The following is a 17454-nucleotide window of genomic DNA, read 5'->3' as shown; positions in this document are numbered from 1 at the left end:
AAATTAATGGACTAATACCATTTGCAGCATCTGTCCACGTTTGATCCTGCCAAAAATGATCACTAGAGTACATCTCTCTGCATGACCTCCTAACTATGACCTTACCCCTTTATAGCATTGTTTGCCAAGTGAGATTGTTCACATGTCACTATTTTTCCAAAGCATAGGAATTGGCACCATATGCAAGCATATCACCGGTCCTAATGGACATTTCTGGAATCCGTGGAAGAGAGACTGAGGGGAAGGAGGGGGAATGCCTCTGTATTCTCCAGTGCAATAAATTGTAACAAGGACAATCCCATTTCAGAAATCTTGCACAGACCCAAGACCCTCTCTTACCTGTGCTCTAACTTTTTGCGGCTAATACACATAGCCCTCTGGTAGCCCTGGGCAATGCAAACTTTGTGCCGGCTACACTTCACTTTCTGGCAGGGGTCCTTGGTTGTGTCCAAAGCTAAAGACAGAAAAAGAAAGTGAATAGCTAGTATACCAAACAGCCCTAATCTCACTTACCAGCTCCGCTATGGTTGCTATGCACCCTGAATGAGGCAGGAGAGTCTCAATGAGGACTGCCTCAGTGTAGGTCTTGTGTCTTAATATTCATTTTAGGAGGGCACACAACACAAGAGATGAACATCTGTAATAGCCAGTTTAAAGCTGGTACTTGCCATGGCTTAGAATCTGGATGTTATATGTTGCTGACTATTGGCAGTGGGAAAAGACTAGAGTACAGTGAAAAATGGGAATACCGTGAACATTTCTCAAAAAAATATTTCCAATCAGAATTTGGATTTTTTTCTACCAGCTCTATGCCTGGTCAAAAAGCAGAATGAAATTTTTGCAAAATAATTTGTCCAGTTTTATGCACTGAAATGTCAATGAAACATTTTGTTGCAAAATCAAAATTTGTAAAATTTCAACCCAGTCTATACAGGATTTTGTGTTAAACAGATTTTATGGGCTTCTGTAAAAAGCCTGTTTCCCCAGAACAGAGAACGTTCTAGAGCATAGGGTTGTCCTGCACTCCTTTTTCAAAAGGGTAGCTCCTGCAACACTGTATTATCTGACTACAACGTGTACTGCAGTTTAAGAAAAGTGTAGTCAAGTGGTCTGAGCATAGGATTGGGAGCCATGAACGTCCTAGTTTTAAACCTTGCTCTACCGCAGACTCTCCAAATGATCTTTGTATTACTTTCGTGTCCTCCTTCAAATCCATCTTTAACTCTCCTTTGCTATGACGACAAAAGCCTTGACAATAGTTAGGCAGTTGTTCTCAGACCTCTGCCTATCATGCTGATCAATACCATCTCATTGTTTTCTTGTATTCCCCCAACTGTCTGTCTGTATCTATCTGTTCTTTCTTGTCTTGTACTTGGATTGTAAATTCTTTGTGGCAGGGACCCACTTTTTGTTCCGTGTTTGTACAGTGCCTAGGGTGAGTTAACATTTAGAAGGTGCTAAGTATAACTAACAGCATAGAGAGATAGTGTCAACAAAACAACATGTATTTATTTGCTCGCATTCTGAATTGCGAAAAATATCAGCTCACTGGGGTCCTATCTATAGAATAGCAAGAAGTCAGCTTGTCAAGAACAGCATTAGTCACTGATGAGCTGCTTTATTGCTGGGGCAGCACTCAGAGGGATTCAGCTTGAGTCACTGCAGCCCCATGCTCAGGCAGATTAAAGACCAGGAGCCTGACCTTTCCAAATCAGGACGTGATGGATAACACAATAAAAGCTAACTAAGCACAAAGCCACAAACTCGTTGATGTCTGTTACAGACCAAACAAATCTAGTAGGGGACGGAATGACCAGCTCCTTATGTACCTAACTATAATGTGTAGGAAAAAGATCTGCATGATTTCAACTGAGTGACATACGCTGGAGATCTCATGCTGACAGTACTAAAACATTCTTAGTATTTTTAAATATTACAGATGACAATTTCCTAACTCAAAAAGTGTTGCATCCAACACAGGGGAATTCTATATTAGATCTCGTCTTCACAGATAAAGAGGACCTTATCACAGAACTAAAAATGAATGGTGGCTTAGATACAAGTGATCGTGACTTGATCACATTTATAATGTGCAAACAGAATAATGTCCAGACCAGTATTATATATTATATCGTGCTTTAAAGGGGCCAATTTTACAAAAGCTGAAAATGATTAAGCACCAAATCAGCCAGGGGAAAGAATTAATCAGACAATGTGAATGATCATTGGGAATTGGTTAAGGATATTTTACTAGATGTCCAAAAATCCACTATCAAGGAAGAAGGCCATATTGGTTCAAAAACCAACTTGGTTTAGAGGGGAAGAGACGGCAGCTATAAAAAAAATAAAAAATAATATATAAAAAAGGGGAATTTGGTATCAATAAATATAAATCAAAAGCTAGTTGTAGAAAACTGATAAGGAAAGCAAAAGGACACAAGGCAAACTCTATGGCCAGCAGAGTTAAGGAGAATAAGAAGTTTATTTAAGTATATTAGGAAGAAAGATAATTTTAACAGTGGTCAATTACTAGATGGAAATGGTAGAATTATCAATAATAATGCAGATAGGCAGAAGTGTTCAATAAATATTATTGTTCTGTATTTGGGAAAAAACAGATGAGACAGAAATGATGATAACTCTCTTTCTATTCCACTAGCATCTTAGGGGAATGTTAAATAGCAGCTACTAAATTTAAACATTTTTAAATCAGCAGGTCCAGATAACTTGCATTCAAGAGTTTTAAACATCCAAATTGAATAGGAGTGGAGAGGTTATTTTACCTCTGTATTTGGCACTTGTGCTAGTGCTGTTGCAATATTATATCTAGTTCAGGTGCCCGCAATTCCAGAAGGATGTTGATAAATTGGAGAGGGTTCAGAAAGGAGCCATGAGAATGATTAAAGGATTAGAAAACATGTCTTACAGTGACAGACTCAAGGAGCTCTATTTATTTGAACAAAGAGACGGGTAAGGGGTGACTTGATGACAGTCTATAAGTACCTAAATGGAGAACAAATATTTGATCACGGGCTCTTCAATCTAGCAGAGAAACATGTAACACGATACAATGGCTGGAAGCTTAAGCTCGACAAATTCAGACTGGAAATAAGGTGTACATTGTTAACAGTGATGGTAATTAACCATTGGAACAATTTACCAAGGGTCATGGTGGATTCTCCATTACTGGCAATTTTTAAATCAACAATGTATGTTTTTCTAAAAGATCTGCTCTAGGAGTTGTTTTGGGGAAGTTCTGTGGCCTGTGTTATACAGGAAGTGAGGATCACAGCAGTGGCCTTGGAATCTATGAATCTATAAATGAGGTAAAACTAATTTCTGCCATGCTTCTTCTGTCCCTCTAGTCTGATAACACTGCACTTTGGGGGCCAATTCAAGCACTGCAAAGAAACAAGCATAAGATTTTTTTAACGCTTCACATACTGGGTCTCAGATGTTGTCCAACCCTCCGTGAACACGATCTCCTACTGCCTAGAGAATCTCCTCATGGACAGATGACCAGCTGCAGCAGGCAGCACTGGCTGCTATCTAGAGCTGTTATCAAACTGCTCCTGACACCAACAGATGCCTGGTGTTTCACAGCCCTTCACAAGTGAGTGTAGATGGTGTTGCATAATAGAACACAGCAGACTCAACCCTGGCTGAAGGGAAATCCAGCATTAGGCGCAGCAATGGGGCAACAGTACACCTCTAGCAGGATGGGCCAGTATCCTGCAGCCAATACAGGGATCATGCCCAAATGGGAACAACATTCAGGTACCTTTATGGGGGAGGGATAGCTCAGTGGTTTGAGCATTGGCCTGCTAAACCCAGGGTTGTGAGTTCAATCCTTGAGGAGGCCACTTACGGGTCTGGGGGAAAATTGGTCCTGCTAGTGAAGGCAGGGGGCTGGACTCGATGACCTTTCAAGGTCCCTTCCAGTTCTAGGAGATTGGTATGTCTCCAATTATTACCTTTTTTTTTATTATTACCTGTTAGGAGTGCAGTAAAACTGTGCAGAGGGGTGGGGGACAGGAGGATCAACACTCAAAGAATATCATGATTTATTTAAAGGGCAGTGGATGCCTCATAGCAAATCCTGAAATACATCCTATTCTGATTCAGTTTAGCCTACTTGTCATGTTTCCTGAGTGGGTTTCTTCATTCATTTGTATGATCAGTGATAGCTTCATAAAGATAGGGTCATTGCTTCTTCAAGTACATTCCCCCTAAACCTGAAACAAGAATCGTCCATGACTTCACAACTCTAACCTGTTTCCAGAGCAATTCATTGTGGAGTCAAAATAAGGAGCCTGACTTCAACTGGAGAATCAGCAACAGGAGCAGATGAAAACAAAACAACAACGCCTAGCATTTATATAGTGTCTTTACAAAAGTTGCCAAGGGAGATCATTTAACTCTACACTGAAGTATAGTAAACACAGGGCTGGATCACAACTGCAGCAGCATGCAGCATCCCTACCCAAACCTTCAGCATCTAAGTGAAAAATACTGTAACATGCTGAATCTGCAGGGAAAATGCAGGCGGAATTTACTCAAGCTGGAATTTAGCCAGGACATGGACTCTTACACTAAAGTGGAATGAGATCTTTAATGACCACAGTGGTCAAGACCTCAGTTTAAATCTCATCCAACAGAGGACACGTCCATTGTCCCTTCACTGGCTGCTGGGGCTCAGAGGGAAGAGCTGAATTGGCAGCCGCACTTGCTGGGTTTCCTCAGGGGTACAAAAGTTCTGTTTCCACACAAGAATCAAGTAATTGGTGCAGAACATGTCTCAGAAAGGGCTTCAGTTCAGAGCCACAGGACTTTCTATAAGGACCTTTCAAGGAAAAGTCAGCAGCTCCTTAATAAATGAGCACAACCAAGAAACAAAGTTACCTTCATCAACTGGCTGATTATCTTCCCAGCTCTTGATATAGTCATCCTAGTGAAGGAAGAGAGAACAGCTTAGTCAACAGAACATGCCAAATATCAAAATCCAAATGCTCAGAACGACGAGCCTGATCAATGTTTAGAGGTAACACTGGCCCGGGGATGTAACAATGATGCCTTCCTCATAGCTGGGACTCTAGCAGAGGGCCACACATATGGTTACAAAGACAATGCAAAGATTCATATTGTGTTGGTTCATTCTTTGTGTTCTGCGTTGCTGGTGAGGGGAATTTGGTCCTCTTGGAAAGAGAGAACTAGGCCTTTCTCTCTCACACACACACACTCTCACTCTCTCTAACATTCCTGACCTGTAACATACAAAACCTTGTTTCCCTCACACACACAGAGCTCTGCAGATCCACTGCTCAGGAGTGAGATTTGCATACATTCCAGTATCCAGCCTGCTCACAGAATTGCGCAGATGGGCAATGCAGAGGGATGGCAGGATGTGCATGCTTGTGCCCTCACACCAAATTCCAGCTGCTAAATCTAATTCCAGGATTGTACGTGCCTTGGCCGTTGGTGTGTTCATTTAATGGCAAACCCCACAAATAGGAAAACTGAAGAACATAAATCCTTGCCCTCACTGCGGAGAGGTGCAAATCTTGCTCCAGCACATGGGAGGAAGAAGCAGTCTGATGCCCTAACCTCAAACTGGGGTTAACAGTCTCCAAGGCATCTGTGAAGACCTGCAGGGTATCTGCATTTTCCCAATTCACCTCGTGCATTTACACAAACATATTCAACAGGGGGAGTCTACAGTTTAGAATGTCAGGGACTTAGTGTCCAAACCTCCTTCGTGCAGGGACCTTCATACACTCATAGTAATACATTGCTTGCTGCCCCAGCATCATTGCACTGTCAAGGGCCATCAGGTCATGGCTTGGAAGTGGCAGGAAAAGTTATCTGCATTTCAGATGCTGGCATAGCTGTTAGAATGTCAGCCTGCTGCTTGGCTGGATCCTATCCCGTTTCTTAAGGTGCTGGACAAGTTACAATTCTTGGGAAGAAAAAACACAAGTCCTTTGTCTCTGACTCCCTCATCCTGAAAAGTGACTGATCATTTGTGAAGGCTCAGCACTTGAGGTCCCTCACTGCTTCTCCATGCTCCCCAGCCCATCCATGACAGTGGCCTTTGTCCACACCAAGCAAATGTGCAATAGAATCTTTCCACAGATTTCCAGGGAAAAGCAACACTACTATTAAAGTAAGGAAATGGAGAATAAAGGATAAAAGTCAGATGTGCAATAAAAATAAGAAAATTAAAAGGAATAATACCAGACCCAATGGGTCTAAAGTTCATGTTTTGTGTGGGGGGTGGGGGTTTGAAGCTGAGGTGCAGAGAGATCAAGTAACTTGCCTAGTGACACACAGCAAGTCAGAAGATCTAGGAATAGAACCCCCAGGAGTCCTGACCAGGGGCACTGCCTGGGGTCTCAAGAGGGAGGGTGGGGACGGGCCTTACCAGATTTGATCCTGAGCCTCAAAGTTAAATTGCTGGGCAGGATGGATGCTTTTCTGTGCCAACCCCCTAATCAGCACCAGTGCCTTCTGGTGGCCTGACTTGCCCTTCACTCTGGCCAGACACCAGGGACTGAGCCAGCACGGCCCTGCCTCGCACCACTTCAGGCATTATTAGGAGGTTCTGGCAGAGTTCAGGCTCCTGGTGGGGCCTGCATAGGCTGCACAGTAAAAAAAGGCCTGACAGTGGCAACGCTGTTGTCCAGGCCACCACCACCCTTCCTGGGACCAGCACCCTTAGAGCCAGCTCCTTGGTATCCCTCTCCCACACAGGTAGTGTATGGGGAGCCCCAGAGAGCAGGGCTGGCTTTAGGCTGATTCCCCCGAATTGGGCCCCGTGCCCTAAAGAAGAGTGCCTAACTTAGGTGCCTTTTTAATTTTTACTCACCCGGTGGCGGGTCCTTCACTCGCTCCAGCTCTTAGGCGGCATTTCGGCGGCAGGTCCTTCAGTGTCGTGAAAGACCCGGAGCGAGCGAAGGACCTGCCACCAAAGTGCCACCAAAGTGCTGCCGAAGACCCGGACCGCCGCCAGGTATTCAGATCGGGCCCCGCACTTCCTAAAGCCGGCCCTGCCAGAGAGGCAGTGCCATTCCTGACTGCTGGCAGCAGTAGCAGCCCAAGTTCCTACGCCGCTGCCAGTCTCTGTGGGCAGGGGGGCAAAGACCCGCTGGCTCAGTACCGCACTACCTCTGAGGCCTCAGCAGTACTACCAGCTGGGGGACAACATTCTACCTAATGTGTCAGGACTGGAGAGGCTTTGCCCCTCTCTATCCCCCGTATTGTGGTGCCCCTTATCCTGACATGCAGTCCCCTGCTCTATCCACACTTCCTCCCCCTGCTGTTCAAAGGTTAAACCTCTCAATCCTTCCCTTGTTTGTTGAGAGTCTCCAGATTTGGAAAGTTACCAACAATTAACAGCCCCCCCACAACCACTGGAGCTGTTCTCCTGTAACAGGGTAGTCAATAGGTTGACCATGGGCCAAATCCAGCTCCCCAGCTGCTTTTGAACAGACTGCAAAAATCTTTTTATTTATTATCATTATTGTTGTTATTTTTGTATTATTTTCCCTGGAGCCTGGACCTTGACTATACCTTGACCAAGAAACGTGGACCTTGACAAAAAGTAGTTGATTACCCCGGCCTCTAATATGTTATTTACACAGAATCAAATGCAGAGAATACAAACAAAAATGTGAGGGAAAGGAGGGTTTAACAGTAAATGAATCCAGGCCCTGGAAGAGAGTACGGGTATGCATCTCATTTGTAATGTCAGCCCTTGAATGGGTTTCTCCTTGCAGGTCTCTTTTCTTTGCCAACCATGAACGAACATTCTTGTAAGACTCTCTGAAGTGCCCTGATGGCCTGTGTTAATTTACAGCAGATCACACACTCCACACCCTTTGAACAACAGTGATGTTGTCTGCCCCCTTCAGTAAGGAAATTCAGCCTCTGGTACTAGGGGCTCACTACCGTGTAGAATGCTCTTCCTTGAACTGTCTGGGCTTATTTAGATTATTAACTCTTTGAGGCAGGAAAAGGGTTGTCCTAGACTTTTATACAGTGCTGAGCACTGTTGATGCTTAACATGTAACAACAATCCTCTCTGATACATGCTGGTTCAATTCCATCAGCGGTGCCCTCTATCTTGTGGTGATGATTACATATACAGTTTCTCAAGATGAAATTCACCCTGCGCAGAGGCCCAGCACCAGGCTCGTGCATCATTTCATTCCCACTTAAGTGGTCCTCTGCCTGGAGGTTAATATGAATATGTGCCTATGTATAGGCACACACTCACATATACCCACGCAACCACATACATAGAGCCCTGTGCAGATACAAAATTTGGATCCGCATCCATCCATGAGCCCAAAAATGGTCCACAGATATCCGCAGACACACACTCATCCTGGCCATACTTCATGCAGCATGCAACTGTACAAATCAACTCAAAATATTATCCTGATAAACTAAAACTAGAGGGAGGGAGCTGGGGTGGAGAACACAGGGAACATGACACAGATGCCCTGTAAAGATTAAATGAAACCAGATTCAAAAATCGATACTAACCTCCACCTCCTGGGAATTCAGCCCACAGCAGAAGAGTAGGTGAAAAAACAAAAGGAGAGAGAAAAGAGAACACACATGAAATATACTGACACTGCCAGAGCTCAGGCTGCAAGAAAGGGCTGGGTTTGTGTTCACACAGACAGTATTTCTTTGTTTAAATTCCCTGAAATGTCATAATTCATTTCCTCCAAGTGATGTGTTTTTATAAAGACTCCCCCAATGCATCTTTTCTTGCTTTCCTAATTTGCATTTATTAAATCGTACTTCTGTCACACTGGCAACAATGGAATTTGATTGCAAGGAACAAAAATTAAGGCAAAGGCTGATAATCCAGGCTTTGTGCAAGCTGCAGCACTGCTCCCAACACTTCTTGGTTAGCCCTGGGACAGAAACAATGATGTTTCAGCAGATGGATGTAAAGTTTCATACAGCAGAGTTCACAGTAATACAAGTACCTTTCTATTGTTTTGCAGTCTCTCTGCAATAAAATAATGTTAAACAAAAAAAATATGGCATATTTGCAGGCAATGAAATCCTGACTGCTCTCCTGTTACGACAGCTCCCTTCTCATACACCCAGGAAGGGACATTTTAGTGCATAGGGGAGGGGGGTCGGTATCATTAGGACGCTTGGCAGTGACCAATATTCTATTGCAAGAGAATTCTTTACTGATTAAGCCAAATAAGTGCTGTCACAGGATGTTATTTGGCTCCTGGTAAAATGGATGTCCCTGTACCTTTGGTCCCAGCTGTTCTCTTTAGCGCACCAACCACAGCTCCAATGTTAATCTTCCATTCTGACATGTCCAAGAGCCCTGGGGGCTGATATCAGCCATACCACATGTTCTATCAGCAGCTGCAACTTAGCTCAGGAGAAGAGCTGGCTCCCATGCAGGCTTCACATTTATCCCAAATGAGAAGAAAGCCAAGCGAAGTCCTGTATTTCTACAAAATTGACTTGAGGGATGCCACGCTCTTGTAGAGTCCCCAAGCAAGGGGCTGATGCTAGAGAAGATCTTGCTAATGCACTTGGACAGGCCTGAGGAAAACGAAGCTGTGATAAGACATGGGGTCCTATGCAACTCCAGCCTTTGAAGGTCACAGATGGGTAACATATTTTCTAGATGCAACTATCTGCCAACAATTTGTAAGGGAGAGATTAGGTATAGGTCTTCAGCTCAGCCCGTCTCTGGGACATGCACATCCCTAGTGAACCATGAACCCACCATACAGAGACATCACATAGGGAATTCCTGAGCTGCCCTGGTGTTGTATGATACAGTTGGGTCCTTTAAGAATATTGCAGCAGTCAGGAGCATGCTGTCACCCGGGGTTTCTCATTACTACTTCAAAGCCCAGATCCAGGGCTTTTGCCAGGCAAACTGGCAAATGTCTATCCCTGCCAACCCACAGTCACCCACAGTCTCCAAGTGTTTCACTGCCTCATACATGGTGCTCCCTTAAATGACTAGCTGTCTGGTAGAGTCAGCCCTGCTATTTCCTCCGCCCCTTGGTTGCTTGCAGAGACTAATATATTGTGGTCAGACGTGGCAGAACACAGTATCAAATTCAGGAGCTACACGAGTCAACTCCATGCAGTGCAAGGCCATCAAATACCTGCACTACATACCTTTAAAACTGTTTTTTTTATCCTTGTTCCCTCCAGCCATTCTGCTAGTAAAATATTTGCATCTTAACACTGGCTTCATCTTCTCTCTCAATAGTTTAAATGAGACTACTAGAGTGACCTCTGTGTCTCTAATAAACACACACACGTGCACATTCACACACATGCGTTGCTATAATTGAACATGCACACACACACACACAGGCAGGCACTATCTGTCCCAGTTTCCTTTTCCTTGTCTTGCTAAAAAGACCCAGGCTGTTTGTTCTGATAGCTCAGACAATGCACAGTTTCTCAGTACAGAACCCCAACCTTTCTAGATAACAGAACTTTTTCTGAAAGGTTCAAAAACGAGCAATCAAAAAAGGACCCCTTTAAGGGAGATCAACATGGGCAGAGGGGTCCCAGGCTGGGTCCCAAATCCAGAAAGGCTTTTAAATAGCGCTATATCTGTCTAGTGAGAATAGCAGCAGGCATATGATTATAGGACACCTCCTAACAGGAAACCTGCCCCTTTGTTCAGTCTCTAAAAGAACCATCCATCTCTCCATTTTCCTGCTTGGGGGACTCTCTTCCAAGCCTGCAAGCAACTCTTCAATGACTCTTCTTCTTCCTTTCCCACTGTTTTTTTATCTTCCTTGCCAAGCCTCAAACCACTTCCTCCTCCTCCTCCTGATGCTGGCAGGTTTCCGCACAGCTGGAGCCTTGGACTAAGAGAGTTGGATTGATGCAGCCATGCTGCGATAGGCTCAAAGGCATTGTGTGTCCCATCTGCCAACGGCACCCTTTGTGGGGATGGCAATACAGAGCAGAGGCAGGACAAAACCAATGTCTTTTCTACTGAACACACTCAGGACTTCCAACCCTTTCCACTCCCGCTGTGAGCATATTCAATGACCCCAATCCGCCGAGCACACAAAGCACAACAAACAGTGCCCCTCTTACCAAAGGAAACGGCACATCATCAGACATGGCACACTGCCATCCTGCAGGAGCTCTGCCAAGCTAGCAAATGGACTTCTTTGAGAAGCTGGTGGCTTGCTGCACTGTGGAGCCAGCTGCCCTCTCTGGGTCACTCGCTGAGGTGGGACTGGAAATGGGTCTAAGAAAGGCTGAATCAGCAGGAGCCTTTTTGGAAAGATAGTGGGTCTCTGAGCCAGTATTGATCAGTGCCCTGCACTGGCACAGGAAGGCAAACGGATGGAGTCAAGGGCAGGCTGAGTGCCATCTGCAGCACAGCAAGGGCTGCAGTGCTGCTAGGGTGACATGCTGCAGAAGCCAGCTTTGTGGCTGCTGTGACAGTGCAGCATGTTATCATGGGGGAGATATGGGATAAGCCCTCTCAAAGCACCCTCTGTATCACCACCAACTGTGGGAAGATACCACAGATGTAAGATGACCAGGGCACAGGCCCAGAAAGAATCCAACTGCTGCATGCAGCCTGACACAAACAAACATTTTCCTATATTGGGGGAGGGAGCATCACCATCCTCTGAAGCATCAGGCATTGGCTTCTGCCAGAGAAAGGGGATGGGCCCTGATGGGCCAGTAGTCTGTGTGCATGCGTAATAAACTAATCAATGGCGGTTCATTAACATCCCACGCACACCTTCTGGTAATTGTTCTGTACCAGGCTTATTAGTAAATTGTCAGAAAGAGAAAATGGATAACTCATGATTTAATAGCAGAGAAGGGGAAAGAGCCCTCACCCAGCTAGATGGGGTAAGCTGGAGAAAGAGAAAGGAGAACTCACTGTCAGCTGGATGGGATGGGGGAAGGAATGGTCACTCTCTAGTGCCTGAAAAGGGAGGGGAGGGAGAGCCCACACTTTCCTGAAGTATCCCTGAGGCTGGCACTGTCAGGGGGACAAGAACTTTTCCCGGTGAACATTAAACAACAAACACAGATGTGTCCAGTGCATCTCACAGCTCCCTGAACTTAAACCCATTTTACACAGGTGTAATTTCACACGTGGATTTCAGTGGAGTTGGTCCCAATTTATTCCAACACACAAGAGAAGAATCTGGGCTCTTGACCACTTTCCTCTCCTCTCCCTCCCCCTGTATAGCCTCCACCTACTCTCTGTCCCTCCATACAATCCAGACAGTGTTGGTCCCAGTGTCTTCTCCTCTTCAGCTCCAGCTGTTGGGCGTGGCCTCCTGCAATTCCACCTGCCCTTGACTCTCCTTCATCTGGATGTGAAATCCTGCATCTAATGTCTCTCTCCCCTACCTCAGAATCTCTCTCCCTTTGCTACTGGCAATTACGCCTCTCTGCAGCTTTGTTATTTAACTCTGCAGACAGCTTTCAGAAGCATTCTGCATGGAAGATGCTATACACAATAAAGCAGTAATGTACTATGTGCACGTTGGAAAGTCCCCAAAACCAAGTCTCTTTCAAACGCCATCACTAAGCTCATGGCTGCAGGGGATTTAATCAGTCCCTGCCTAGTTCTTGTGGAGGTTTATTTTCAGATTGTACAAAATTATTTAAATAAAACCTGTGAGCCAGCACTTTTGTTTGTGTCACATTCTATGGTTGGGAATGTGTGTGTGTGGGAGGGGGGATTGTTGACAGTGTTGACTCAAGACAGCAGCTCCCTCAGGAGCTGAAAGCACAGAAAAGAGACTTTGCCTCATCTTGTGCTACGGAAGGGAAGTTTGGCACCAGAACAAAGGCCATGGAGAGGATGCTGGGAATGCTCGCTGCCTCCTCCAATATGGAAGCCTCACATTCAGGACCTCAGAAGAGTTAAATATATATATATTTCTACACAGGGCAAATTTTTAAATAAAGCCCCTTGATTTGTTAGTACATAGCAAAACATCAAATGCTTCTAATGCTCCCCTACTGTAAACAAAAAGTTCGAGAAAACAAATGTCCCATTTCGGAGAGTGGGGAGCAAAATACTCCATCACAATAAGAGCTAGAGGAGAAGAGAGGAAATAAAAACAGAAAAGTAGAGAAGATAAATGGTGAATGGGAGAAGACCAGAAGAGAGGAGAGAAATAAGCAGAATAAGATATTCCCTCACTGGGTGTGGGCTCTCTCTTGCCACTGGATCTATCACATCCTAAGTCATGCCCAGGGCAACACAGATATTGTTGCAGATGTATCAGCAATGACATCACATCCAGCTGTGCGCATTTGGCACACCGCAGCTGCCATTTATGTACGCTAGCTTCCAGAGGCAGACAGACTTTGTAGGGGCACAGGCCAATTATCTACACGTGTTAGACAAAGAAAGATGGAAAGAGAGAGAAATCCACTCATTATCCCTCACTGCCCCAGTATTTATCCTCACTCCACAAGTGCAGGTGGAGGGATATCCCTTCAGGAGCTGTTTTGCTGGGCATTTTCTTGGTGACACTGGTCAGAGTAGAAACAACAGTCACACATCCAACTTGGGGTAATTGATGAACTAAAAGAGCCTGCTGACCTTTGAGAACGTGGGGCAAGTAGCCATTAGCGTCCTCTACTTGAATTTCCCTTTACAGGGATGTCAGAGAGTGAGCTCAGACAAGCAGCTCTGACCTTGAGTTTCTTGACAGTGGAAGCTAATGGCCACAGCACAGACACTGTTGGGGGATCCCTTTTCTTAGGAGTGCAGCAGGCTTTTTTTTAGACAATCCCTACACCCCCTCAGTACAGAATGGCTGACTAATGCCTACACTGTCCAGCATCACTGAGGAGCTGTCCAGCTAGGCACCTCCTGAAGAGGCACAGAACTGGGACAGAATGGGAAGAGATTATAAGAACGGCCGTACTGGGTCAGACCAAAGGTCCATCTAGCCCAGTATCCTGTCTATCGACAGTGGCCAATGCCAGGTGCTCCAGAGGGAGTGAACCTAACAGGTAATGATCAAGTGATCTCTCTCCTGCCATCCATCTCCACCCTCTGACAAACAGAGGCTAGGGACACTGGACAGATTTTGGAAGGGGAGTTTGGAGCCACTTTTCCTAGCTCAGAAGAGTGCAGGGTGGGCAGCAAAAAGAGGGAATGTTTCCCAGCAGATACCAATAGATGTGGTTAATTGCAACAGCCCATATGCTCCCCAGGGATGTACTGTAGCATGCAGACCAGGTGACAGAGTGAGCCAGTGCTGCAGTATCACATTGAAGCAGCTATTTGCTTGCATCCATTCCATTTTGTATTATTGATCCGAGATCAGCTCTATCCCCGCTACTTCTCCCGGCAGCTGAGCTGTCTAGTGCCAGTGGTAAAGTGCATTCAGTAGTTCAGAGCTCTGTGTCATTTATCAGACCACAAGCCATCTCATGCGGTGATGGATTCTAAATAGCATGATTGCACTTCCTAAGGAGATTCCTGCTTTTCCTTTCAAATAGTCTTAAAAGTTCTGCCACTTCGGTGCCAGAACATGCATTTATTATACACCGAGTAGAGTCCTCTTAACAACCAGACATGGTGCCACCACAGGAGGGAGCCAGGATCGATAATGGCCTTTCACCACCTAGTCACTGGTTCAAATCCAGTCCAAGTCAGTAGTGACTAGCTGCCAGACTACACGTCCTTTGTGAAAGGACCGTGGGTTCCAGTGCAGTTTCTGATTCACAGTCCTCCATGTCTTAAAGTGGTAGCCTCAGCAGAGAGATGGAAACTGAACTATCCTCTCACCCTATGCAATGGTGCCTGCTGCTCAGGGTTGAGACACATTAGCAAGGCAGCATGTGGAAGCTTGCTCTGCTGCTCTCCCTGTTCCATGGAGGAACAGAAGATTTCAGTCTCCTGTGGCTGTCAAGCCAGCACCTTTCACCAGCATGTCTGTTCAACAGAGCTATGCTGGTTACAGCACAGGGAAGGGACAGGGGTCTGGGGGTTATTACCACCCTCCAATTTCATGCTCTTCCCATGATGGAAATAAAGGATGAAAATCAAAACTATCAAATGTTTAAAAGAAGAAACTTGCTGGGCCATGAGTCCTTTTTCCTGTCAGCTGCTCCTGTCCTTTTCTGGAACAAGGCCCAGGCAACACTCACTCACCTGGCTTCATTCAACACACTCCTACCTGCTGGGCCTTGTTGAGCAAAGTGCAGTTTTGATTTAGTCTTTGGACAAAGTAACAATCCAGCTTGACTTGTGGGGGCCCACCTGAAATAGCTCTCCTCCATCCTACCCCCAGGAGGACCCTTTTTAACCTTTCCCTTTCTGCCTACAGACAGTGACTTGGGGCTTCTTTCCAGTCCCCAGTCTGCTAGATATTCCTTGATTTGGTGCAATGGAAATCACAGGGGTTCTGCCACACACACCTCTCCAGATCAAATAGCAGTTTCCATTACTACCTTTTTAAATTAAGTAAATGCCATCTTCTTGGGATTCTTTGCATTTCATAAGACACTTAACAGCAGCTTCCAAGAACAGCGAAGACTGACAGTTAGAGAAGAGACACACAGAAAAGAGGCTCCTTAGAACCTCATTTTTAATCCTGAAAAGATTTTTTTTTAGCAATTACTCAGACAGTAATTTAGCAATTACTCAGACAGTGATATCTGTAGATGCAAAGGAGACTGGCTTGCTCACCCATATTGATTGGTCTAGATGTGAAAAAGTACGTTGTTTTCCCAGCCCTCTTCTGCTTTATCTACACCCTTTTCAGTGGCTCTGACTGTCAGGGCACTACTTGGGGCTTCAAAGGACCGGGGTGGAGTGGGGTGCATCTAAACTAAATCTAACGAAACAGCGATTCTGCAGACAACAAAGAACGGGGGTGGGGTGGGCTTTACCAAATCTGCCATGAAGTTGAATTGCTGGGTGGGGTTGGTGCTTTTCTGTGCCAACCACCCACTCAGTGTTAGCGCCCCCTGGTGGCCAGGCTGGGCCCTTCACTCCGGCCGGATGCCTGGGACTGAGCCTGCCTTGCCCATGAGTTACTAGGAAGTGGTGGCGGACTTTGGGCACCTGAGTGGGGCCTGCACAGCCTGTGCAGTTTAAAAGGCCTAAGAGTGGCAATGCTGTTGTCAGGCTACCACCATCTCTCCCCAGAACCAGCATCCTCAGAGCCACTTCCTTGGTATTCCCCACTCATACAGAGCCAGCTCCTCAGCACCCTCCTCCCCTACAGGCAGCGTGTGGGGAGCCCAGGAGAGGCAGCACCACCCCTGCCAGCCAGCAGTAGTTGCAGCCCCAGCTCCTCTGCCGCTGCCATTCTCTATGGACCTGGGGAGAAGACCCGCTGGCTTGGCACCACGCTGCCTCTGAGGCTGCAGCAGCAGCACTACCAGATGAGGGACAAATTTTTACCAAATGTATTGGGAGCTGGGGGGAATGGGCAGGGGGCTTTGTCCCTCTCTGCTCACATATTCTGGCACTCCTGCTACTGTATTTCTGCTCTTCCTCTCACTAACACTGCAGCCCCTCATTCAGGACAATTACCTCTTGACGTAGACTAATACAGACAGACAAGGACACCATACAACATGACTGGCCTCCCTGGAGCACTAGTAGCCTCTGGTTATATAACATCCTCAGAGGAGTGGGGGAGGCAGGCAATCCCAGGACTGCCAGAACTCACACATAGTAGCAGCTGCTACAGGCTTCCTTGCTGTCAAAATTCCCAAGATTGGTATGTTGCTGGCAGTTCAACCTTTTTCCCCATTTCAGTTTGCAAGCCAAAGTTGTGCCAGTGTAGATCACACAGAAACACACGCACCGTCGGTACCAAGCTCTCATGTACAACTCCTGACATTTACAGCACCTTTCATCCCAAAGGACCTTAAAGTGCTTCACAGACTCCATGCAAAGAGATCACTTTACCCACCACTTAAACGCAGCCTCCACTCAGGTGGAAACATGCCAGGCAAACTGCATCAGCAGCAATGCACAAGTGCTTATGGTTTTAGCTGCTTCTCTTCTTATATCAGGAGACTGGAGGGGAGGGGGGTGAAAAGGGAATAATAAAACCCCATCCAGTCTAGGCACCCTGCCCTACAGAGGGAGTCTAAGAACAGGTTAGTAGAACCTACGTTATAAACCACCATTATTCTTTTTAAAAGGAAGGTTGGGCTTTTTTTTAAAAATCCCTTTTTTATTTGCAGTTCTGAGGAGGTGAAAAGCAACTATGCAGAAGAGCATGAACCTCAACCTGTCCTGTCAGGATAAACCGTCTAGATCTAGACTGCAACATTTATATTTAAGATTAAATCAAAGATGTATTTATTGTGGTGCTGACTAGGACTGCAGAGAAATCAGTTGCTGCATTGTGCTAGTAAAGAATAGCTCTGTGTTGATAGACTGCTGGTCAGTCACAAGGAGAGACATGCCTT

General features: G+C 45.7%; 1 protein-coding gene across 2 annotated transcripts in view; it reads right to left on the bottom strand.

Moving 5' to 3' along the window:
- Positions 1-17454, bottom strand: part of SPOCK2 (SPARC (osteonectin), cwcv and kazal like domains proteoglycan 2) — a 50872-nt gene that overhangs the window by 16939 nt on the left and 16479 nt on the right. The window contains exons 2-4 of one of the 2 annotated variants that reach the window (XM_039547502.1): positions 8548-8556; positions 4903-4948; positions 340-454 (exon numbers count right to left, since the gene is read on the bottom strand). In XM_039547502.1, coding sequence (XP_039403436.1) covers positions 340-454; positions 4903-4948; positions 8548-8556 — 170 coding nt within the window. The remainder of the gene's footprint in view (positions 1-339; positions 455-4902; positions 4949-8547; positions 8557-17454) is intronic. The other variant, XM_039547503.1, reaches the window with a different exon arrangement.

This window comes from Mauremys reevesii, linkage group 7, assembly GCF_016161935.1.
Source record: "Mauremys reevesii isolate NIE-2019 linkage group 7, ASM1616193v1, whole genome shotgun sequence".
In the NCBI taxonomy this organism is placed as follows: Eukaryota; Metazoa; Chordata; order Testudines; family Geoemydidae; genus Mauremys; species Mauremys reevesii.
This window is presented reverse-complemented; position numbering and strand designations above follow the sequence as displayed.